The sequence below is a fragment of the Cygnus atratus genome, chromosome 3 (assembly GCF_013377495.2).
Source record: "Cygnus atratus isolate AKBS03 ecotype Queensland, Australia chromosome 3, CAtr_DNAZoo_HiC_assembly, whole genome shotgun sequence".
Taxonomy (NCBI): domain Eukaryota; kingdom Metazoa; phylum Chordata; class Aves; order Anseriformes; family Anatidae; genus Cygnus; species Cygnus atratus.
Genome location: NC_066364.1, coordinates 17,538,566 through 17,564,006, shown reverse-complemented (window position 1 = coordinate 17,564,006; position 25,441 = coordinate 17,538,566). Strand labels below are relative to the sequence as shown.

At 39.3% G+C, this 25,441-nt stretch overlaps 1 protein-coding gene across 6 annotated transcripts in view; it reads left to right on the top strand.

Moving 5' to 3' along the window:
- Positions 1 to 24,403, top strand: part of RNF144A (ring finger protein 144A) — a 62,116-nt gene extending 37,713 nt beyond the window's left edge. For all 6 annotated transcript variants that reach the window (XM_035543142.2, XM_035543144.2, XM_035543138.2 and 3 more), the window contains 6 exons: positions 12,255 to 12,359; positions 12,560 to 12,620; positions 13,621 to 13,828; positions 15,778 to 15,925; positions 17,134 to 17,223; positions 19,775 to 24,403. In XM_035543142.2, the coding sequence (XP_035399035.1) occupies positions 12,255 to 12,359; positions 12,560 to 12,620; positions 13,621 to 13,828; positions 15,778 to 15,925; positions 17,134 to 17,223; positions 19,775 to 19,906 (744 nt within the window). In that variant the 3' untranslated portion in view covers positions 19,907 to 24,403. The remainder of the gene's footprint in view (positions 1 to 12,254; positions 12,360 to 12,559; positions 12,621 to 13,620; positions 13,829 to 15,777; positions 15,926 to 17,133; positions 17,224 to 19,774) is intronic.
- The last annotated feature ends 1,038 nt before the right edge of the window (positions 24,404 to 25,441 follow it).

Here is a 25,441-nt window from a genome sequence, read left to right as displayed (position 1 = left end):
TTTAGTAACCCTTAAGTGATAGCTGAATGACTGCATTACCAGATGCCTCTTCTTCCCCACTTCGTTCCTTCAAATGTTCTGCTGCCATCCGTTACCTTCCATTTCTTCTTGGTGGAACATGCTTACTTACATCTTTCAAAATGGCACTAAGAGTAACCCATTACAGATACTAAAGATGATGATGTAACCTTCACTGATAACCAGTTCTTAGGGCCTGTTATAAGTAAGCTTATCGTAGTAACAGTAGTTTCTTGTCTCCACCTCTGCTCAGCTGGCAGCATCAGTCCATTTTTTAACACCGATATTTGAGATATTTGATTGTATTGAATAATTCATTCAGCTTTGACCTCCTTAAGAGAACCAACACATCTCTCTTGTCTCAGGATTTGTATGACATCTACGTTCAAGTGCCCTGAAAAACTTACTTGCCCTGAAGTTTTCTTGTGAAGTAACAGGGAAGTAAAATTACCTTTGCTTTCACTGACTGGAGGTAGGGAAGGAAATGAGAATCAATCTCAATCATTTGAAGGGGTAAACTATAAATCTGTGGTAGCCTAGGAATTCAGCATGACTGAACCTTAAGTCCTCAATCTCTACCTTCTGGACAGGTTAATATAATAAATTGCCTAAGGAAATACTCACATAGTGAGTCAGGCTAAAGACTGTTTAAGCCATGGTGAAGGATGAGTTTGCTGGCTGTGCATGGATTCCTCCAGTGGTGGTCTTCCATGTTTTTGGAAACTTGATGTTTCTCGAAGTCATCATTGCAGTCTTCAGTATGAATGGTGTTTTGTAAACAGCTAAATTAGTTATAAAGGAAAAAAAAAATCCTTTTGACTTGAGACTTTGGATGGAATCTACATACAGTGGATTCAGTACATTATACTAAGGCAAGTGGAAATACACTTGGGGAGAGATTTGACCTGCAGGGTTTTGGTCTTGGTGAATCAAATTATTTTACATAACTATATAAAAATTTGTTCTAACTTCTTGCTTTTTTGTAAAAGATTGGAGATAAATGGTGACTTCTGCAGTGATATGAGAGGGGAAAAAGAAAAACGGATGTCAGTTAAAAGTATGAAAACTATTTTTGCTACAGCTCTTGCTCCTGGCTCTAGCCCTTCAGTCTAAATCTCAGCAAGCTGAGACAGTGTTAGTATGTATTACAAAGAGATCTTTCAAGTGAAGTGCTACTGGTATGCAGGCAGAATTTAGATCACCTTGCAGATTTCTCAATCCTATAACATTTCTGTCTGCAAGTCTTCGCTCCTTTATAACCATAGACGTACTGTGGTAAAGATCTCATGAAGGATTGTCTCTTCCCAACATTTATACAATAACACAAAATTGCTATTCAGAAAGATAGAATGGGGGCACTGTTTCCTTCTGCTGCCTGGCGGAGCTGTGCATGGATTGAATAGAGCTGACTGCCAGTCCTCTGCTGATCAGGCATAGAAGCTACAATTTCCCATCGTATTATTTTGCCAGTTGTGGCTATTAGTACAATACTCCATTATGGTTTTTATTGTTATGATTGTTAATGCATACACAATGCTGTGAGCTCTCTCAGGTTTTGTCCATCTCATCCATTAGGAATATATCTCTTGTTGGACTGCTCAATGTACCAGAAGAACAAAAGTCTAGAGAACAGAGAGGAAAACAAGCTATCTGCAGTTGTTTTTTGTTTGATTGTTTTCTGAGCATTGTCAAGGGACAAACTAACACCTCTGTCCTCTTGGATTCATGTCAACAAAAGGGGGAAATCTTAAGCATGCTTTTAAAATTTTGGTCCAAAATGCTTCAGTGTCTTGCTTTCTATTAAGTCACTTTTTCTTACTAAGAGTTAGCACACATTAGGTAGCCTTAAATTTCAATACAGTGTGTCTCTTGGTAGTTGGTTGCCCCAGGAGAAGTAATAGATTTTTGCAAGTTTTGCTCAGAAAGCTTTTCTGATTACACTCATCTCCTTATGTAAGGAAATGGAGAGTAAAGCAAACAGAATCACTTCTTTCTTTTTGTTAGACTTGTATTAGTTCCTGCATCAAAATACTTTAGTTATTAAGCCTTTGCCTGCTTTCTCGGGGGAAGCAAGAAGACAACAAGTTTAGTCCATTTGCTGCCTGAGGCTGTGACCATTTTATAATCTGATGAAATTCTCATGTCCTAAAGGACAGGATGTTCCCTTGGAGTGTTACAGATTGTATATGTGCTAATGTTACAACAGGTTTTTGTTCCATTTAATCAATTAGCTACTTGAGATCTGTTCAGTTTCCAGATTGTGTGTGTGCATATATTGTATACAATTTAAAAATAAAGCATACAGATAATGCTAAATGTGTTGCAAGTACAGTGATGCCACTACTTTCTCAAGCCAGGCTAAGGTCGTCTTACCTTGATGTCAGACTGTTCAGATTCATTCAGGACTTTATACCTTGCTGATAATTCTAGTACCAATGGTTTCATTGTTTTCCTTTTTTACATTAATAAATGAATGAAAATCAGTCAGGTAGGCAGTCCAGGGAAACAACTAGCTAAAAGAAATACGAAGTCTTTGAGAGAACTTACCTTTGTTGATAGAAAAATCTATTTTGATCACTCATGCAATTTATCTGGCTACCAATGGAAAGGAGGAGTGCTATTCAGATGTGAGATAAAGTCCTACAATTAGAAAATAAACCAGCAAAGCCCATGTTAAGACCTACCTTCTGCTGCCTGTTAATGACTTCTTTTTGGCCAGCTGTAGGTATGTGTATTAGCTTTGCTGTATTAGGAATTAACATTGCTATGCCAATTTTATGTTAGTAGATAACTAACACTCTTATCCACAGGCTCTGCCTTAAGCTGTTGAGACAGCTGGCTCATCTTCCCTCATTCTTTAGGTGTCCCCCTGCATTTGGTTTAACTGATTTGAGTCTTTATCTAAGTGTATTCTATCTCAAGAAGCATGTCAGTGGGATAGTGATAGACCATCCTGCTGTCACCAGTCCCCTTTAACCAGGATTACTGTATCTGCTTAATCTCGACTCTACACAACTGCTTAATTCTTGTCATTTCTCAAACTGAGCTTCCACATAGGATGAAGACCTGAACAGAAGGGAAGACCTTACAATCAACAAGGCAAATGTTATTAACCTGTCTGTAACTGGCAGTAGGCTTTTTTTTTTTTCTTGCTGCACTTGACTGGAAGCATACAGAGTTTTGCTGGAAAGACAATAAAAAGCAAGGTTTACTTAATGCTCTCCCTCACTCCAAAAGAGGCAGCTTCTGCTTTCCCCAGGGCAAGACAGACCAGGAGCAGAGTGGATGGGAGCTTGGCGGCCTTCCCTGTCCAGCCACCAAGAGCTGCACAGCTCACTTTGAAACAGGAGGGAGGGGAAAAACAAATGGCTTGTGAGGTTTTTATAGAGCTTTGAGTAGTCTTCTAGCAGCTGTAATGCTTTCCTGTTTCCCACCAGCTTTTGGCAAAGCTTAGAGCTTACTGCTTGTTCTCACTTGCCCCAGACCTTAGCAGAGAACTGCTACCAATCTGGGCACATGGTGTCAGAGGCCTCGTGGTCAGAGGTCACTGGTCTTTGCATAGCGATTCACATGGCAGTCCAGGTTCTGACTCACAGGTGTTATAGTGTCAAAACTCCCTGCTTTAATAATAAACTGGCCCATTTGCAGAGTGATTAACGTACAGTTGGGAACTGAAGAACCCTGAGTGTGAAAGCTGGGCTTGATCCAGAGCCTTCAGCTCTCCACTCTCCCATGTGTTGTTACTAAATGAGAGAAACATTAGTTGTCTTCATTGAGATGTGAGAATTATTTCTTTATTGTTTGGTTAATGTTTTGCATATGAAAGTCAAAGGTTCTTTGTGCTCCCACTCAAAAATATTCATTCTATTCTGAAATTAAAAAATAACAAAACAAAACCACAACTTTCCTCATACAACTATATAGGGAAAGACTTTTTTGTTGTGTTTATATGTTATATGTGTCTATGTATGGAAGCCTATTCAAAAAAGCAGTTCAAAGCATAGGCCAGCTGTAAGTCTTCATTGCATTCCCTTTCTCAATTAAGAAATTCAACTGGAAACACACACTTGCATTTTCGGTTTGTTTTGTTACTGGTGCTTGGTCCTGCTAGTGGTCTTTCCCAGCCATCAATTTCTATGCCTCAAATAATATTAGCCTTATTCTAACAACATTTCTTGTGCTGAAGAAGTCAGTAGGGCTCCTCTTTAAGGAATATGTCTCACTGAAAATACCTACGTCTTAATGATGCATATTTTTTTTTTCTTACCTCACCTTTGTTTGTTGACTGATGGCCATATGGTGGCACATTCCTGTACTCGAACTGGCACAGTTGTACTCTGACACAGAGGGATGGTGCACCCGTTCCTAACATGAATAACCTTCTTTGAGTTGCTTGCATCAGTTGAGAAATGTGTTCAGTTAGTGCTGTGATATTGGAGTGAACTGGCAAAGTACTTGGATAGAGGCAGAGCCAAAGCAGCAAAGTCTGCCCCGCTGTCCACAGGAAAAATCAACAGCACTTACCACAGTGACATCTGTACCAGGGGAGTCTCTGCTCTGGGCTGTCTGTTTCCCAGCCTGAGATTCTGCCAGCTGATGGGAACACAAAGACTTTTATAGCTGAGGGAAGGATGCTCAGATGGTTTGTCCAAAGATGTGGAAGCATCCAGGTTGTATGCATCTTCTACAGCTAAGCCACTGCTTGGCCGACATCCATGGGCAAGAAAATGCGACTAGATTTACGCTGAGAATATAGGCTATAGCAGGGCTGCAGAGCAGCTGGGGTAGTCTTTGAAAGCTGAAAATGCTGAGGGAGGAACAGGTGTGTACCTTTTGCAATCTGAACAAAAAAATGTGTTTAAAAAGAGGCCAAGTATGCAGCAAGTAGAGGCAGGAACCCTATCCTAAATGGAGATTTTTCAAATTACTTTCTACTTTGATGATAAGCATTTGGTGCCTGTGAAGTTACCCACCCCGGCCCTGGCCAAAGTCCTTTTCTCAGTGCATGCCTTCTTCCTCGCTGCATAGCAGGCCAAAGTTGAGCACTAGGTTTGCAGAGCTCTGGAGGGCCTTTGTGGGCTCCTGAGTGAATTTTTTGTGTGCCTGTGTAGTGTGATTTTTGCCACAGAAGAAAAGGATATAAAGAATAGCCCCGTGTAAGAATACTGTTATTGCTTTCAGACAGTAGATTTGAAGTACTATGTATCAAGATAAGTGACTGTTTTCTCATCTGATTTATTAAGGATGATGAGTCAGCTACAGGATTAATAAAAAATGGGATTTTGATAGTCAAGATTTCTTTGAAAGTAAATTCTTGCCTCTGAGAAAATGTCTAGGGAAGTGGTAATGATCTGTTGAAGTTCAAAGTAGAATCTCAAACATTAGACATCTGTCTAGTGTACATCTGTCTCAGATCTAGATAGTTTGTGAGGTTGTGTATAGTTTGTGTTCTTGGATTTGGTCAGTAATAGCTGACAGTATATCTAATAAATAGGAAAAAAAAAAAGACTCCAACCATTGTGTGTGTGCCTCAGATCTTTGTGATTTAGTGTGCGTAGATATCTTTCAGTAAATCACTTATCAACCAAATGGGATTAAGGTGGTACTAAAAAGCCAGATTGTAGATTTGCAGTGGAGAACTGTGCACAGGGAAACAACAGTGCAAGAGTATTTTGAAGCTTAGCCTGTGATTAAATAAGAATAGAGTTGAGCAGGATTATAACTACTGCTTTACAGGAAAAAAAAGACTGCATAGTAGGTTGGGAAGAAGTTTTAAAGCTCTCCAAGAAACCTACCATTTTTACTTCTCTCACATGTTTTCTTTTCTAAGTATACTACTGAAATTTGGCAAAGTGTTTTTCTCTTTCCGTAAAACACTACGATTGAAAGCACCAGATAACCATTCCTGTTGCTTTTAGAAGGATGTATACAAATATTAAGGAAATTAGCATATAGCAGTAATACATGGCTACAGGAATTCCTACTCTTCAGGAATATGAAAGCCTCAGGTTCAAAAACCTTAAGCTATCATCCTTTCTTCCTCTCCAGAGACTATCCCAGCTGTAGGCTGTTTGTTTTAGAGGAGTTTTCCTCTTGAAACTGTTCAGCTTTGCTTTCTAGAAAGACTTTCCATTTAGACAATGTTTTCTTTGGAGTAAAGCTCACCAGTCCAGAGTGCATTTGCTGCTTGGGATAAAGGGAATGGCAGTGATACTCCAAGGGTATTGGCTTCCATCTGAGACACAGATACCCAAATTCATCTTGATGTTTCATTTGTAGCAAGAAATACTACTCATACACGTGCTAACCCTCCTTGTCCCCAGTAGAGGCTATTGCACACTGCATCTCTATTTACTAGTCTAGTCCAAAGCTTAAAACTTAGTGTTACATCACATTACCCTTGAAGACTTGTGCAGTGTCTGCCAATATAAATACCTGTTCACCAGACAGACTGCAGAATTAGCTTAGCAGAATTAGCACAGAGCAGTGGAATAACCTTGGTATTGTGCTGTCTTCCAACAAGAAAAGAGATGGCCTTCTCTGCATTCATTTATGAACAACGTAAAGAAGAAATCCTGGAATGCAGAACATAAAAACATTATTAAATACTACCAAAAGTAGTCGTTGCAGTATATTTTCTCACATTTCTTATTCATCATTGTACCTTCATCACATGGATTTTTAATTTTGCTTTAGTAGATTTTTAGCACAAAAATATTTGTAGCTACAAAACAGGGCTTCTCACTCAGTATTCTTTCACATTTCCTTCTTTCCTAGAATGTTAGGCAAAAAGGAATGATCACATTCATCTAGCCTGATGTCATTTGTAATGTAAACCATAAAATACCAGCCAGCGTTTCCTGTCTCTTTCTGTGGTTGAATGCAAGTTTATATAAATATATAAATATGTGTGCATATATGTACATATATTTATAGAAGTTCATCTAATCCTGTTTTAGAGATGATAAACAATTTGCTAAACTCTTAGTAATTTTAGTAATTTCTAACTCTACATGTTAATAATCATCTTACTTGGAAGCATTTTCTTGTTCAGAACAAACTTTCTACTCTGTGTTATTTTCCATTTCCCGTCTTTGCATTGAAATTTAGGACAACTAATCTTAGAATCAGAATTTCTACTTAAAAAAAAATAATAATCTCCAGTGTTAGAGAAAGCATGTCAGCCCTTACTTGTGTCCCTGAAGTGGGATTGCAAAACTTAGTGATTGTCAGCCCAAGATGAAGGATTATTTTCCTGGCTAATATCTGTGCAAAATAGTAAGTGCTTTTATCCAGCTTTAATATTAAACTTTTACCAAGTGCTTTGCAAGATTTTTTTTTCAAGGACATAGTGTACACTGGGTTTATTTCCTTTTATGTACTCCTTTCAATTTTATCAGTAGATCTTAATGTTTTTGTTGTTGTTGTTGTTTTCTTTGTTTTTTTTAAATGTGTTACCAATACCAGCATACAACAATTTTTGTGAAGTGCACGTTTCATTTTGGGATGGGTTGCAGCTTACTGCCAGCACTAAAATGCATTTAAAGCTTTAAGAAATAAATCAAATGATATGGTGATAATATATTTGGCTCTGCAGTCCTGTCATGCTTTTTGGCCTTTCCAAATCCATTGACTTATTTATAAAATTTCCCATATGACTTGGCACTTGCATCTGCAGCATTAGTGTAGCCAGAAATATGCATTTTGAGAAAATCCACCTAGCAGCTGTTAAGAAAATAATACAGCATAATCTTTTTGCCTGCCTAACTCTCAAATAAAAAATGACACCTCAAAAAGACATTGCTTGTTTCCTACGATATTAGCAATAACGTGTTCTTAATAGCAAACTTGTTACAACTTTTCAAGAAGGTATGCTCTTCTACGTCAAAAAAAAATGAAATTGTTCACCAAAAATACCTTCAAATTTTTCTAATTTCGTGCATTCTGTATTGCAAACCAATGCCTTCTAAGTGAACGTGTTTTTTTCTGCCAAAGTAGATGGTAGACAAATGTTGCCCTATGTGGAAAAAAATGGAAGTAAGATTCCTTCTAATGAATTATGGTGTCTTTAGTTTTTTTTTTTTTCTCTTTTGTGTCAGAAAAACAAGTCAAAGCATCTTCATCAGAAATAGGCACACTTGTTTAGGAATTCTCCAAAATGAAAATGAAAATCCAGACATTTTAATTCTTTACATGGAGATTTTGCTATCTTCTGCACAGGTTTGTTAGAGTTAAATACAGCAGAGTAAGATTATTTGTTGAGGTTCGGAAGTTATGCAAAAAGTAATGGTTTTGATTCTCGTAGGGTGCTTTGATCTTTATAGCATTAGACAAAAAGATGTTCAGCTCTAAAGCAACAGCACATCAATTGTGATTGTTTCTTTCTGAGCAGTGCAGTCCTTGATGTACAAAGGGTATAAGGACAATTCATTGTGCATAGCTTTAAATATCAGGCTATATTGACAACTTTGGAAGGGAAGTTGTTCAATTAACCATCTATTGCTGAGGCGAATAAAAATAAGGAACACAAAAGGAGTGTGCAAGCACAGAGAAAAATAGAGGTGCAATGCTCAGGGGAGCTAACCAGGCTGGTCTGGCTGATCTTGAACTGTTTGGCAGCATCTGGGGCATGAGATAGGTGTTGATGTGCAAATGTGTTGTGCAGTGGCTTGCTTTCTTTTGCCTAAGGGATATTGCAAAAGTTATATGGTAATGTAATGGTAATATTTTCATGATAGTTTATTACTGTATTATAGCAGGATTCCCCAGGGCTCCATTTTAGGGGAAATTCTCTTAGAATCATAGAATCATTTAGGTTGGAAAAGAGTTCCAAGATCACTTGGTCCAACCTTTAACCTAGCACTGCCAAGTCCACCATTAATCCAAGCATTAAGGCTAAGCACTACATTTACACAGTTTTTGATGACCTCAGAAGATAGGTAGACTCAACTACTTCCCTGGGCAGCCTGTTCCAGTACTTCACAACCCTTTCAGTGAAGAATTTTTTTCTAATATCCATCTAAATGTCTCCTGGTGCAATTTAAGGCCATTTTCTCTTGTCATTTTCACTTGGTGCTTGGAAGAAGAGACTGATCCCCATCTTGCTACAACCTCCTTTAAGGTAATTGTAGAGTGAGAAAACATCCTCAGTGTTTTCCTAAATGACTTGAGTGTAGGACTAGAAAGTGTTTTGAGTAAGTTTGCGGGTGATACTAAATTGGGAGGAGCTGTTGACTCCATCAAGGGTGGAGAGGCTTTGCAGAGAGATTGAGACAAATCAGAGAGCTGGGCAACCACCAACAATTTGAAGTTTAACAAGAGCAAGTGCTGGATTCTACACCTGAAACGGGGCAACCCTGGCTGTAAGTTCAGAATGGGGGATGAGAGGCCGGAGATGAGCCCCACAGAAAGGGATCTGGGAGTTCTGGTTGACAGCAAGTTGAACATGAATCAACAGTGTGACCTGGCAGCCAGGAGAGCCAGCTGTACCCTGGTGTACATCAGGCACAACATTGCTAGGGTGTCCATTAAAGAAAGGCTAAAGATGTATATTAGGTTTATAAGAGTTTTCTATTAGGATATTTTCTCCTAATATGGGACCACTAAAAGCAGTGTAGAAAATGAACAACAGTTTATTTGTCACCATCTTATACAAGATCTTTGTCCTTCAAAGAATTTTGCATTGTGTAACTGGGCACCTAATCCTACTGTGGTGTTTTACTTGCATACTGGTACATTTCTGGTACTGCAGCCAGTTTAAAATTTTTGCTGCAAGCGGAACATCTTGTGTCCACTCTCAAGCCATGGGTAGCCTTAAAACTCCTTGCAACCATTCCGGATTACTGCTTTTCCGCCTGAAAAATCTCTGTAGTGGGGAAATCTGGAGTGGACAGAATGCTTAATCCTCTACCTAATTTACAATGTTATTTCATGGCCTCAAGACAGCATCTGTATTCCCAGAAAGCATATAATCAGAAGTGCACTTTAGCTGGGTTTATTTTAAGCATACAAGGGCCAGTGCCACGTCAGTGGAAAGGGAAGGTATTGAGCACTACTTGTGGCAGGGATGAACTGTATCATTCCTTGGAAGACTTGAGGAAAGAGAAACAAATCGAATGGGCTTTGGCAATGCTCCCAAACAGGCCGAGGAAGAGAATTAACCACATTAATGATTAATGATAGCAAAGCTCATTCAGCTTGAAAAGTACTTTCTATAAGTGCTAAGTGCTGGCATTAAAAATGTATGCACTTTCACTTTAATCTACACTTGGCTTGAAAATGGAGGGGAAAGGGAAGAGCCAGCAGTGTCATTATGGCAGTGCTAATAACCTTGCTACAGCTGAAATCACAGCCTGCCAAGGCACGCAACCTCCGGCCTAGTTCTTACAGAGCTCAGCCGGCTGTCATTGCTGCTACCCATCCTCTTGAACCGCTCCACCACCCACCCTGCGGGGCTCTAAGGGACGGGTTGGAAACCTTCTGCAAGACGAGCATCTGCTAAGTGAACTGTTATCTTCGTTAAATTCTTGCTGGTAAAGAAGATGTATCCCATAATCCATCACATAGGGATTTTTTTTATGCATACAAAACATTTAAAGGTACCGGTTATCCAGTCTATTTTTCTTTTCCAAGAAATAGACCTGTCCTCCCTGGTGAGAAGGAGATGCGGGGAAGGGGAATCTGACGGAAATTATTAGGAGGCTATCAAGGCAGTGGCAGGTTGTCACCAGCAAAGCTGCGTACCACAGCAGCAGAAATTATGCAGGTAGGAAGTGAAGTTTTTGCTGCAATCAAGCTGTGAGAAGTAACATCCAAAACAGAGCATTAAGGTACGTTATAGGTTCTTGGAAAGAAGCAGAAAAGATGTAGTGAGAGGCAGAACTGAAGATAAAGAGAATGAGTGAGCAGACTGAAAGTCTGGACCATGGCAACTGCAAACCACCTGCAAAGGGTTAGGCTGGAAATGTGCTTGTTGGCAGGCCTGGTCGGTGGCATGGTTGGAGGAAGAGGTGACTTTGTGCTCTGAACTCTGGTGAGGCACACTGGACTCAGCGAGGATGAAGCAGTCCTTTGACTTCCCAGGCTGATAGCAGGCTGGTGGCTGCATTCCTTTTAAAAGAGTAGTCTGGAGATGCTATTTGAAGTCCTCGTTCTTCCTGCTTGCTGCAAATGTGCAATTCCTCTCGCCTCCCACCCATCTGTATGCTGAGCTTGTTTTGTATCTTCATTTTGCTTTGCTGTTGGTCTATCTTCAGTGCATATTCCACAAGTCTGGTAACAGAGAGTTGGGGATCTGCTTTCTGTATTTCTCCGTAGTTTGCCATTGCCAGCTGAGCTCATGAGGTCACCAACACAGCGCAGCCCACCCGATGGGAGCAGACCCTCATTTGCTCTTTCTGTATAATGTCAGGCTGGTTGAAGTTGTGGGGCATCTGCAGAGGAAAACATTTCTCTCTGTACATCTTTCCGCTTTCCTCCCCAGCAGACACCTGCGTGGTAGCTCTCAACTTGATGGGGGAAGTATGGAGGTGGAGAGGGGTGGTGGTAATTCTTCAGGACTATTTTTCTAAAATAGCCACTTGCCCTCTCTCTTGTTAACATTCATGCTGTGTGCCACTGTGTCAAGATGCCACATTTTCACTTACTAGGTGAAATGCTGTGGTTGCTAGGAGAGAAAAGTATTAGTATTACCAATATTTATTATTCGGTCCCCATGGAAACTGTAGTTCTTCTGGGAGTCCTAATTCTCACATTCCTGCTTCCTATGGAAAAGATACATCTTTAACCATGAAGTTTGTATAGTTATTTTCTAGAAATAACAATACACTCCCTTTTGCTCTCTGATGTGCTTCACAGATGTCTGTCTCTGGGTAGTTACTGCTTACTAAGCTGTGTTGTGGTTTCCAGTCACATGAAGATTTTCAGAATGTGGTTTTTCCTTTTTTTCCTAGATTCCTCTTTTATTTGTCCTTTTCATCATTATTGCTATTGTTCTTTTACGTACTGCATATTTAAACTGAGGAAGAGTTATTTGATGAGGAAATTAAATTGTTATTTTCTGCTTGAGAGTATAACCATAGCACAGTCTGTGCGCACAGACTATGGTAGTAAAAGGGGCACAGCAGTATGTTTTTCAAAGAAGTTTGAGTTCTTCAGATTTTCAGAGGAAAAGTGTTAAAACATTGAGTGGTTTATTCTTGATGGAATAGTTAAGTCAGTCTTTGGCTCTCCTACAGTGCCTAAAACAGTATGTGGAACTTTTGATCAAAGAAGGTCTAGAAACAGCAATCAGCTGCCCTGATGCTGCTTGCCCAAAGCGAGGTCATCTGCAAGAAAATGAGGTATGTTTTTACTGCAAATTGTTCATTTTTTATTTTCCTTTCCATAGTGTTTAAATATGTCTTGCTCTGTATGTTATAAATGTTATTGTTGCCATCGTGCCTTTTTAATAATTCTCTAAAGGTCAAACTTTTTGTCTCCATTTGTTGAAAATACCCTTGCTGTTCTTAATTGGAAATATGTCTTTTCCTTTCTTCAACAGATTGAGTGCATGGTTGCATCAGAAATAATGCAGAGGTATAAGAAGCTACAGTTTGAAAGAGGTAACATATGTAACACTATCCACTGCAAGGCAGTGGGAATGGTGTCACTCGTCAGTGATCCCAGAATCAGAATCTGGTTCTGTGCAAGTTCATGCAGTAGAATTGTGCATTAATTGGTCATCAGAAAACATAAATAAATAAATAAATAGTTTCTGCTTTTGTTGGCACAATACCCATTGCAACATTCTGGGAATAAACTAAGGAAAGAAAATTACTATGTATTATATTGCTCTATAACTAAGGGAGGGAGTGACTTCTATTTAGGGCATTACTGTCTGCGTTGACCCTCAGTACTGTAGGGGCTGGCAAGGTAGAGTGGCCCTTTTTATTGAGCAACCAGTATCTCTCCTGTTAGAATCTGGTGCAGAATTATTAGGCAGTTGTGTATGTAATAATAACGTGAACCTTATTTTTTATGGGCATGTAAGCTGACTGGGTGCCTCTGGTTATATGAAACTGCATGGAGTTTTGTAAAGAAGGCACAGTACGTGTGGCCATAGAGAACTTAGAGTAAGGCATTTGCTGGAGGAAGGACCCAGCCAAGAGACCACTAAAGTCAGTGGTAGGTTTCTGTTGACTTTGGTGGACTTTGAAATATGAATTGACTTACCAGTAAGCAGTCTCCAAGAGAGGGATGAAACTGGGTAACAGTTTAACACTATTGGTAATCATGTGGTTGCACTAGCACAGAGATCACCTTGAAATACAGTCCTACCGGGCAAGGCACTGAAGAAAAATGCCACGTCTCATTCTCAGAATGAGTTTAGCTCAGTGAATGAAAGTGAATAATGAATCCAGACGCTATAAACTCACTTTACTTTGGTTTCTGTTTGCAAAGCAGGCCAGGTTTATGTCTAAGTGGGTAGTATAAATTAAAAGGGTTCCTTTGGAAATGTGTGTCTTCAAATGCTCTGCCAGTCAACCTCAGCTAGAATACGTTGTTACGGAAGGTTGGTCTTGTAACTGCCTTTGAATGTTGTTCTTTTATATCCCTTTATAGAAGTGCTTTTGGATCCATGTCGGACTTGGTGTCCATCCTCTACTTGCCAGGCAGTTTGCCAGCTCCAGGAATCAAGCCCACAGGACCCCCAGCTGGTCCAGTGCAAAGCCTGTGACATTGAGTTCTGCTCTGCTTGCAAATCTAATTGGCATCCAGGTCAAGGCTGTCAGGAGAACATGCCAATCTCTTTCCTTCCAGGAGAAACAAGGTAGAGTATTTCAAAACATCAAGTATTTAGAAACAAAACACTGAATATTTGAACAAATACGAATATGAATAGTAAAGAAGCACTTTCCAGACACTTTGTTTTTAAGCAGTTTCCTTCTAATCATTCTCCTTCTTTTAATGCTGTATTCCAAAAATGGATAGCCCTCAGCAGCCTCACCCCCTTGTCACCATTCCCAGCAAAGCACAAAATAGCTGCTGCAGCCTCCATCAGCAGTCCTTTTGCCCTAGTGGGAAAAATTTGATATCTACCCAGCTCGTGATCTTCACAGTTCTCATTGTTGCTGCTGTTCTCAACAGCAATGATTGTTGGTAACATCATGCCAGACAGTGACTTTTAGAATACCCTGTCAATCATCTGAATTGGCATACATCAGGACAGTGATCTTAAGTTCTTTTTAAGGCCACAACGAGAAAACTATGAGCCGTTTCCACCAGCATACTGCAGAAAGGCCATTGTGCAGATGTTCTACCTAATGTTTGGTCTTCACCGAAGATTGTATAGCAGTTCAAGGTATCATTAAAGCCTTGGCCAACCTTGGACTTAGCAGTTCATTTCAACTTTTGCTGTAACAGATGACTAGCTAGGATGCTATCATTATGAGTTCCCAGTTAAATATTTTAACTTTTGTATGTGCTTTTTGTGTGTGCTTGATCAGAATTGAAGCTAACTGAACTACATGGAAAGATAGAAGACTTGACCTATTTTCGTTAGTGTTTTTTTTGCTTTTAGTTCATGCTTCAGTTTTTACTCTGTTGTGGAGGGTTTTCCCTAGTATATTGGAGCAAAATGTTCTATAGCAGTTTGTGCTGCATGCATTTGGAGTTTCATTTACGGTTTATGTATTCAAAGCATTTTTCTGTGATTTGGTTTCCCCTAGTGTGACTAACAAGAGTATGTCCTTTTATCCAGCCATCGGGTAAACATGGTAATCAATCAAGGGTCAGTCCTGTTTAGTCCTGTAGTAAGGCTTTTGATACTGTTCCCCACAACATTCTCCTCAAGAAACTGGCTGCTCGGGGCTTGGACTGGCGTACGCTTCGCTGGCTTAGAAACTGGCTGGATAGCCGGGCCCAAAGAGTTGTGGTGAATGGAGTCAAATCTGGTTGGAGGCTGGTCACTAGTGGTGTCCCCCAGGGCTCGGTACTGGGGCCGGTCCTCTTTAATATCTTTACCGATGATCTGGATGAGGGCGTCCAGTGCACCCTCAGTAAGTTTGCAGATGACACCAAGCTAAGTGCGTGCGTTGATCTGCTCGAGGGCAGGAAGGCTCTGCAGGAGGATCTGGATAGGCTGACAGTGAAGGGAAATAAATGTTTTTCCACTGTTTCCTCTGTGTTTTGTCCACTGTTTGAAGTGACATCCTACAGTTTTGCATAGTGGTACAAGACAACAAGAGGTGGTGCTGACCCTAACTCATTAACTGTTATTCATTAGGGCAGCGTTAAAGATGAAGAGATCAGCTTTGAAACAACAGCACGTCTCAAAAACCTCTATGTTTCTTTCTCAAGAAAGCAGAGACATGAGATCTCAAGGTTTTTTGAAACGCCTTTTAGTACTTAAAGAGGGGTTATAAAAACTATGGAGACTGACTTTGTACGTGGGCAGATAGTGATAGGACAAGGGGTAGTGTTTTTAAACTAAAAGAGGAGAGATTTAGATTAAATGTTAGGAGGAAATTCTTTACCCAGAGGGTGGTGATGCCCCATCCCTGGAGGTGTTCAAAGCCAGGCTGGATGGGGCTTTGAGCAACTTGATCTAGTGAAAGGTATCCCTGCCCATGGCAGGGTTATCATTAAGGTCACTTCCAACTGAAACCATTCTATGATATGAATGAAAAAGTAGGCATAATTTCTCAGCACGGTTCTTAGAAATTCTTCTGTAAACTGACATGGCCGCACATCCTGTTAATTCTCCACTCTCTCCCACAGTTCAGTTTTTAAAATGGAAGAAGACGATGCTCCAATCAAGCGCTGTCCAAAGTGTAAAGTTTACATTGAACGAGATGAAGGCTGTGCCCAAATGATGTGTAAGAACTGCAAGCATGCCTTTTGCTGGTACTGTCTGGAATCTCTCGATGTGAGTAAATGCAGTACACTGGTTTTCAGAAGTTTAGAAGTTCATGGTTTTGCTATCCAACTGTCTCATCAATTAATACTAGGATTTGTATATTCCATTTTATTTGGCCTGTGTGATCTTAGCATTTTTACCTACATGAGCCAGAAAATAATTACTATAAAGCAAAATTTTGTGAAAACGTTTTGTTTTCAGTCTTTACATAGCATCTATCATGGTGTTTTATTTTGCTTTTTTTAATAATACCTATTTAGTACTGACTTTTCAATGTTTCCCTTCTTGAAGGAGTTACCGTATGAGTATAGCAATGTTCTCAGTTCCATGGAAGTTTGAGACAAAAACTAGATTTGGTGCATCACCATGCAGGGGGCTAACAGTCAGATTTTTTACTACTCATTGTTTGTACAGGACAAGAAATAGATCTTACATATCAAAAAGAATGCAATGTTTTCATAACACCAGAAATTTGTCAGTCTATAAGCCACAATTGTCATGTGTTTATGATTTTTTAAATCAGCCTGTTATTGTGCTCAAGGATCAGAGTATATGCAATATATAACATCTGTTTCCATGTCATCCGTTTTATTTTGTAGCATTGTTAACAATAACAAAGGAAATGTTTTAGGTTCCCCAAAGCTACTCAGAGTATTCAAATCCTGTGGTTGTCCCATTTGAATGCTTTACCAACAATCCTAAAGTTACAGGCTTCTCGCGTGTTCAGCTATAAGGGAGTGTTCCCTTGGTACATGGCCTGCTATCTTGGCTGTTTTTTGTTTTTTTTTTTTTTTTTTTTTTTTTTGGAGGATGACAGGAGAGACTGGGTAACGATTTCTCAAAAATCTATATTAATTTTACTTTTATTTTTCAACTAATAAAATGAACCAAGTTTGGAAAGCCTGTGATAGAAATATTATCCTTTGCTCTTTCTATTTGTGTGTGTAGTATATGCTGTGGGCGGCTTATCTTCTTGGATCCTCTCGCTCACGTCCATGCTACCGTTTAAATATTCATGTTCAGAGCCTTTGAGATAAGAGATTCCTTATAGACACACAACACTTCTTAAACAAACCTGTTTGTGAAGACACTTAACTGCAAACAAAGCACTTTGGAAAGGTTGGATCTGGCCATATCCACTTTACCAAGCTTTTGTCTTCCTGGTTGTAAGTTTTTACTTCTCTTTATTGTGTACCTTTCCATTTAATATTTTGTAGGATGACTTTCTCCTCATACATTATGACAAAGGACCTTGTCGAAATAAGCTGGGACATTCCAGGGCATCTGTTATCTGGCACAGAACACAGGTAAAGCTCAGATCTCTAAAAGTTCAGTGTGAGTCTACAGAGAAACAATACTGTGATAATGCCTTCCTTTGCCTTACTCATTTTAACAATGATTAAAGTTTTGTGCTGAATGGTAGCTAATGTCCATAGCAGGTTTAAAGAGGACTGCAGCTTGGACAAAAAGTTTTGGAGTGAGAAGACTCACTCATGTGGGTCTGGACAAACGGGTAAAATGAAGTGAAATTAGAAGGATCATAGCCCTCTCCCTCCCTCACCCTTGGATGCCTCTGCTGTGGGCTCGATGTTGCTTGGCTTAGACAACGGTATGGTAGAAAGCGTATGGGTACATAAGGCTTTCTTTATATACCTGTAATAAGAGAGGATTCATCTGATATTTGAAATCTGTTCTTGGCCACAGTAGTTGGTACAAATGTTTGATAGACAAGAATGCATGATGTTCTGGTCATTGTTGAGAAAGAAAGTGATAATTCTCTTTCAACAAGGATACAGTTCTGCTAAACTTACTAAAGCTAATTCAACATTACAGTCATTTTCTTAAGTTAAATTTTTGAGTATTTATGCAAGGCAAGTTGATTTTGGGATTGTTTGGAGATTAAATATATATAAAATATTATATATTTTATATAATAATTGTATATTATTTATATTTTTTTGGGCCAGAAGGAATGGCTCGATGCTGCATAGAGCTGCAACTTCTTCAGAAACAACTAAACTAAGTGGAAAATGAGTAACATTCAGCAAGCAACCTACTTTTAAAATAAACAAACAACAAAAAGACCACAAAACAAACCAAAAAAGTAAAGTGAAACCTGGTTAAGTCTTTAATGCCATTTTGAGGCTGAAATTGAAGGTGTAAATAGGCATCTTGTAAACGTTAGCAGTTGCCAGTCCAGTCCACTGAATTGGTTATCTTCCAGTTTGGCTTTGCCTCACCTGTTGTGCGCTTTTTGCCTGGGCTGCAAAGAGGTAGGCAAGAGCGTACTGTCTCCAAAGAGCAGTATGGGGACAGTTACAGCTCACAGTTTGTAAAGGAGATGAGAATTCAGTTTCATTTTATGTCTACAGCAAATGAATGCAGAGATTAGTAAGTGGAAGTTGCATCAGATTGTCAGCACCTCCAAAAGAAGAATGACTAATGAAACGTGCATGCCACTGAAGCTGGAAAAGAAATTGCTCTTGGCAAGAGATAAAGTTGTTAGGGCAAGGAAGTTTGACCTCTTTATCCCTAGACAGCCAAAAGAAAAAATTTAGCGTAACTGAGGCAGTCTGAAGGCCGGAGCTCCCCTCTTCGCTGTGACTGCTGTCCCACAGCGCCATCTCCTGCAGCCAGCGCTTCATGTCAGGCCCCCGCTCCAGAAATCCTTGGCTAGTGGAATTGCAAAAGAAGAAATACGTGGTAATCACAAAGAGAAATGGTCTGTGGCAGACAAAAGTACTCGTAAATCATTCTTTCTATTCCAAGGCAAATTACTGATTTGCCAGCTAGTTGAAGCGGCATATCTAGCACTGGCTAGAAGAATTCTTAATGAGTGCTGCACTCTAATTTCATTTTGCCTTCTGTTGTGAGGTTTTGCTGGCAGATTAGCATTCCACTCCTGCATCCATTATTCAAAATTATTCACAGACACTCTTACATGAATAAATCTAAGTGATTTTTTCAAATAATTTGCAGACATATTATTACGATATTACTATTACAGCTGCCTATGGCGAACAGGAAAACTTCTTCAGGCAGTGATCCTCAACTTGAATTTTTGTAAACAATTTTCCAAATTAAACCCTGTAGAAACTAACAGTTTGGCAAACTAACAGTTTGGCACACTAACAGGACAGGTAGATCTGAGGTCCTCTGCCCCTTCTGGAAGGAGGGTGATCAACAAATGTAGGTGAAAAAACAAATGCTTTTAGATAGAGTTAGGTCATATCCCCTTAAACAGCAGGATTAGCTCAAGTCTGAATGCAAAAATAAATAAATAAATAAATTGCTATATGCAACGTTTTCCTTTAGTCCGTAGTTTTTGTAATCTCTGGCTGAGATTCCCAAGCTTCTGTTTTTGTTAGTGGGAAGAAGATTGTGGGAGTCTTCCTGGGTTCTCCATGAACAATGCCAGAACATGGGCGGCTGCTTTTTGGAGCTTTCTCCAGCAAAAAGGAAAGCACCTGAAGTGGGAGTCTGTCTTGTAGTCTTGATCCTGATATTTAATATTTAGGTTTGATCAAGAAAAAAGTGCCTAGTGAACTGTTTCATTAGTTGTTCCAGATACAACAAAACTCAAAATGGAAATAGCCATCTGCCTCATGTTGTATGATGGAACTGAGTTGTACAGCGCAGTTCTGATTAGAGCAATGAAACAAGAACATTTCCTCACTGATCTCACTCATGCTTGCTGATTTTGGCAGTTGACTGTAGCATATGCACAGGGGGAAGTCCTGGCTCTGGTGAGGCCAGTGGCAGTTGCTGAGATCCTTTTGAAGGACACTGATGATGTGCTGATGTCAGCAGGATCTAGACAAGTGTTTTTGCTAACAGTTCTATTCCTTTCTCTTTCAGGTGGTAGGAATTTTTGCAGGATTTGGTCTTCTGCTTTTGGTGGCCTCCCCTTTCCTTCTACTTGCTACACCATTTGTTCTGTGCTGCAAGTGCAAATGTAATAAAGGAGATGATGACCCTCTACCTACCTAGACCGAGAGAAGACTGGACTCATCACAACACGTGTTTTGACTTTATTATTGCTGTTGATGTTTCCCTCTTGCACTTACATTGCTGTAGCCTTACTTGCCCCGTTCTGCTTTTTGTTGACTCTCAGTCTTGGTTCCAGGAACTGTTGCATAGATCAAATGATAATAGACAAGGAGGGTAATGGAAGGCAAGTTTGGTGCTTCAGAGAGACCATGGACCCAGATAGCTATCTGAAATGAAAAAGTGATCCTGCTAAAAGTAATACAAAAGGTTTCTCTAGCCCTGCTGGTGGACTGGGAACTGTGCTGAATGACATGAGCAACACAAGCTAAAAATGCACACAAATCTAAAGTTTCTGCACATTTGTTTGCTTCAGAATTCAGTGTCTTATTCCTGTATATATTTAAGTTGCCTGTCATTTAAATCAGTTAGTCAGTTTTATTTGACTTTACCATGTTTATTACTCATGTTTTTGTTAATGCCATCACATCTTTTTTTAAGGCGTATTTTTCCAAGTATAACAAAGTCAATAAGGTGCATATAGGCCATCCTATGCCTTTCTTGAAATTTAAGGAGGGACAGAGGGACAACGTTGGTCCTGTTGCCTTCCAGGAATTTTTTGAAGTCTTATTAGAAATTTGATTGAAAGTACATTTTTAAAACAAATTGATGAATCTGCAAGGTTGAGTGGTGACTCAAACCTGCTATCTAATCAAGGTTCTTTTAAAAATGCATTGATGGTATTGATTACTGCTGGACCACTAGTTTCTCTGAGTTGTTGTTTTTTGCTGTTGTTTAGGGTTCTGCTACACTCACAGGGCTACATAACTTCTAATCCAGGTATCTTAATCTTTATATATATATATATATGTATATATATATAAAACCCTATTTAAACCAAATGTGTAAATAGCTGTGCTATTGAAATATTTTGGAAGTTCAGAATAGCTTGCTTACGTCTTTAGGGCGCTTATTAAAAAATACAGGATTAATTTTACTATTTAGCAGATGCTTGGGTTATCAGTGAATCTTTCCTTCTAAGTATAAAAGTACATCAAGATCATCGTTGTAGTTAATAATAAAAAAATGCCTGGAATATTTGTGGACGTTGTACTTAACATTTAAACTACTTAGGCCATTTTCAGAGTTAATATATGGTGTATGCTGTTAATAACAATACTGTGATGAAACAAGTTTTCATTTGACAAGTAATCTCTGACTTGATATGATAGTTTTGCAGAATTCAGTGCTGTGTTTCTCCAGGGTAGTAAAGTGTGCTATTCAACATACTGTTAATCATTGTAGTTTCTCTTTAGTAATATTTTGTTGGAAATCATTTTGCTCTGATTTTAAAGCTGGCAGAAACTTGACTAATAACATCTCTCCACAAAATATGAAGCACCTGAATCAATGTGTGTCTGTGTGTAATACCGGAGGAAAACCTTCTAAATGGCATGTAGACGGAAGTTTGACTGCATTTTTATCATTTATTTCTGTGCTTTATGAAGGTACTGAGGTTGATGAATACATTGAAGCCAGGATAACTTTGCACTGAAAATGCATTAAGACCTTTAAATGCAACTGTTTCTGGCTGCTGTTACAGGCTGGGAATTTGTTTTCATATCTCAAGCATAAGGAAATTACTACTTTTTTCATTATCTTTTATTTTACAATGTCCATCTGTTAAATAAAAAGACTGTAGGGTATAGTTCTGAAACAGGCCACTGTCTTTTTATGAAACTACACTTGAATTTCTTCTCCCTTTCTTCCAAGTTTAATGGTATCCAAATTCAAACTATATCTAAGCACAGATCTTAGCTGCAGGAGCTGGAGATCACCTGCAATGCACTTATTTGGTTTGATTTTAATGAGTTCAGCCATTATATTGTGAAGGAAAAGGATAGCGGGTTACCAGCAAGTCTGAACTCCTTGGGATGTGTTCAGATTGTTTATGGCAATGGTTCAAATCTTTACTTGTAATATCTACTTTTTGTTATCATAGTATTTTGAGTATGTGTTCATTATTAAAAATTGCATAGCTGTTCCAAAATATCTGTAGAAAAGTCTGGGTAATGCATTCGATCATTGGTTGCAAAGTATTGTGTAAGCCTGGGCTGCCCCAAGTTCCACCTTCCATCCATTGCAGAAGCAACGGAACAAATGTCCTTCTGTGAAGGACAGCTTCCTTGCAGGTAAGCTTGCAAGACAGGGTGGGAAAACTTGAGTTACAGTCTTTCATCCTTGGTCCTATAATTCTAATTAAATGCAGAAAAAGAAATGGGCGAAGGGACATAAGATTTCCTAGGTTGTTAATGTTCTCTAATTGGGAACACTAAAGAATTTCTCTGTATGTGGCAGTGGCTCTAATGACCAGTTCTACTGGGATGATAGGAAACAGCTGAGGTGCAGCAGCCTGCTAGCAGTACTTGGAGTGTCCTGGTTTGAGGTTTGTTTTCTACTGTGCCTTTCTTAAAGACAGCCTCTCTGTGGCAATATAGCAAGGCTGAAGATTTCCACAGTATTGTGTGGCCAGTTAATAATCAATGTCAAAAATAATGTATTTCCAGATTTAAAAAAGGGAAAGACAAAAATGTGCACATTTAAAGTTGAATATAATTGATGCTTGCGGTTAACATAATGTGTAATCAGAAAACTGTATTTCTGTTAGCATCTCTCTGACTCTGATCTCAACATACTTGAATTGCTGGAGATTTTCATGATATATCTTTTGATTCATCATATCCTGTCTATTGGGATAGACTATATGCCTACATATATTTACCAAATACCTAAACTTTTCAGGTATGCTAAATATTATTCCGTCTGTTTTCTCGGGGATTTTTTTTAATGTTGTTTTGTTTCCAAAGTAGCATACTTCTGTCAGTGATGCATTGAGTTTGGGGTGTTTTTATGTTACAGCTTCTGTTGACAGTGTGACATTTAATACCCTGAAGTTGAATTGTAAATACATTATTATAAACTCTGACATTTAAACCCCCTGACATGGAGAAGTGAATGTTTGTTTGCTTTTCAGCTGAAACTCTGTTACAACAGCTTTGTCTTTTTAGATTTACACCTGAAAAATAAGATTTACTGCATGATTTCTGTTGCATTTTTATAGCTATATGCTATTGTTTAGTTTGTTTGCATTGTCTTAAATGCTGTTTTTAACGTAGTTTGTGACAGTACATCATTTGCACGTTCTGTTGGGGTGAAATAGTGTCTTGTTTAGTGAGCTTGGGACTGGGTGTGGAGTCCAGACTCCAGAGACTTTGCATCTCCCAGATTAGTTGGGCTGAAGTCAGTTTAGTGAGAGATCAGCAGCACAGCCCTCACTGACTTCAATGGCAGTAGCATTGGGTCTTCCCTACGTGACATTGGGCAGGTCACTTATCTCTTTTTCTCTCGGTTTAATCATCCTTTAAATGGATGGACCAATGTTCACCTACCTCACAGGAGGGTTGTGAGGACTAATTCATTGGTTTTGCGACTCTTAAAGATTCTCTGATGAAAGACTGTATTTAAATGCTTACAGTAGCTTTATGTTAATATTTCAATTTTATTCACATTGGCTTTAATTCTAAAACCTCCTACTACTGACCTTAGCATGCCAAGAATTTGGGATGCTTTTCCCCCACATACCAAGCAGCATGATCTTTCCTCAAATACTCTGGCTTATGAATTAGGCAAAATCCCAAATAAGTACTGAATGGTACAGCTCTCAATTTACAATTGATATCCTGACATGCAGGAAACACAATCAAAATTAGAGAAAAGCTCTTTTGTTTATGGACAAAATAAAAACATTCATATATCAGAAAAAGATGAAGAACTTTCAATTTAACATTGTCATGGGCAGGAAAATAGAAATGAAGTTTTATGCATTTCATCTGTAGTGTTTTTACTGTAGAGGGATAAATGTTTAATACAGGCAGTTTTCATCCCAGTAAGGTGCAGCATGCATAAAGCTTTGTGCAGGTTTGTTTTTTAAAACCAAAGTTCAGACATTTCAGATATAATCTGCAGTCCTGAGGAAAACAGGTAGAATGTGGTGGTTGTTGATGACAGTAATATTAAGAACATCAAAAAAGCCTGCATCAGTGCTTAATTGCTAATGCACTTATACTAAGTAAGGCATGCTGTTTGTGTTTAGAGCCCCGTGGTCTTCATTATTGCTTTGATTTGTGTATCTCTCTTATAAGAATTCCAGGAACATTAGGTACAGGTACGTGGTACAAAACTGAACCTTTCTTGATCATTTTATCATGGATGTATTTTAAACACGCATAGGGTAAGCATGAAGGAGTCATGCGTATGTATGAATAATGTATTCGACCAGTGTAAAAATAGTTCTGTTGATGTATTGAAATGTAAGTACATTTTGTGCCACTAACACTGTGATGTATAAAAGAGCTGTTGAATGCCTTTTAATGTTGTGTTTTGTACTTTGAATCATATTGAAGAGTTTAATTTGTAATTTGAATAGATATTTTAAATGAATGTGTCTCCTGTGATTCTTCATAGTGACTTTTCAATGTTACATGTCCACTAGAGAAAAGCGCTTTTATTATGGTAGGACTGTTTATGCCTACCTGCCTCTCCTTCCTTCAGAGCAAGCACAGCTTTGGAGACCTCCTACCTTACTTCTGGGCATAACCGAGGTTTCTGACACATAGTCTCACACATTAGCCAAGAGAATGAATCTGGGTATCTCTAAAGCTAACTTAAACCACAGCCAGGTCTTTCTTTGGTCCAGCTCCTGTTGCAGGGAGTTAGTATAGGCTCTACCTGGGTGAATTTCATAGAATCACAAAATGGTTTGGGTTGGAAGGGACCTTAAAGATCATCTAATTCGACACCCCCCCGCCACGGGCAGGGACTAGACCACTAGACCAGGTTGTTCAAAGTCCCGTCCAGCCTGGCCTTGAACACTTCCAGGGGTATCCACAGCTTCTCTGGGCAGCCTGTGCCAGTGCCTCTCATAAAGAATTTCTTCCTTGTATCTAATCTAAACCTACCCTCTTGTAGTTTAAAGCCATTACCCCTTGTCCTATCACTACACTCCCTGACAAAGAGTCCTTCCCCAGATTTCCTGTAGCCCACTTTAGGTACTGGAAGGCCGCTGTAAGGTCTACCCGGAGCCTTCTGTTCTTCAGGCTGAACAACCCCAACTCCCTCAGCCTGTCTTCATAAGAGAGGTGCTTCAGTGCCTTGATCATTTTTGTGGCCCTCCTCTGGACTCATATATCCACATCCTTCTTGTGCTGGGGGCCCCAGAGCTGAACGCAGCACTCCAGGCGGGGTCTCACAAGGGCAGAGTAGAGGGGGAGAAATCACCCCCCTCGACCTGCTCGCCATGCTGCTTTTCATACAGTCCCGGATATGGTTGGCTTTCTGGGTTGCAAGTACACATTGACTGCTCATGTTGAGCTTCTCATCAACCAACACCCCCAGGACCTTCTCATCAGGGCTGCTCTCAATCCATTCTCTGTCCAGCCTGTGTTTGTGCTTAGGATTGTTCTGGCACAGATGCAGGAC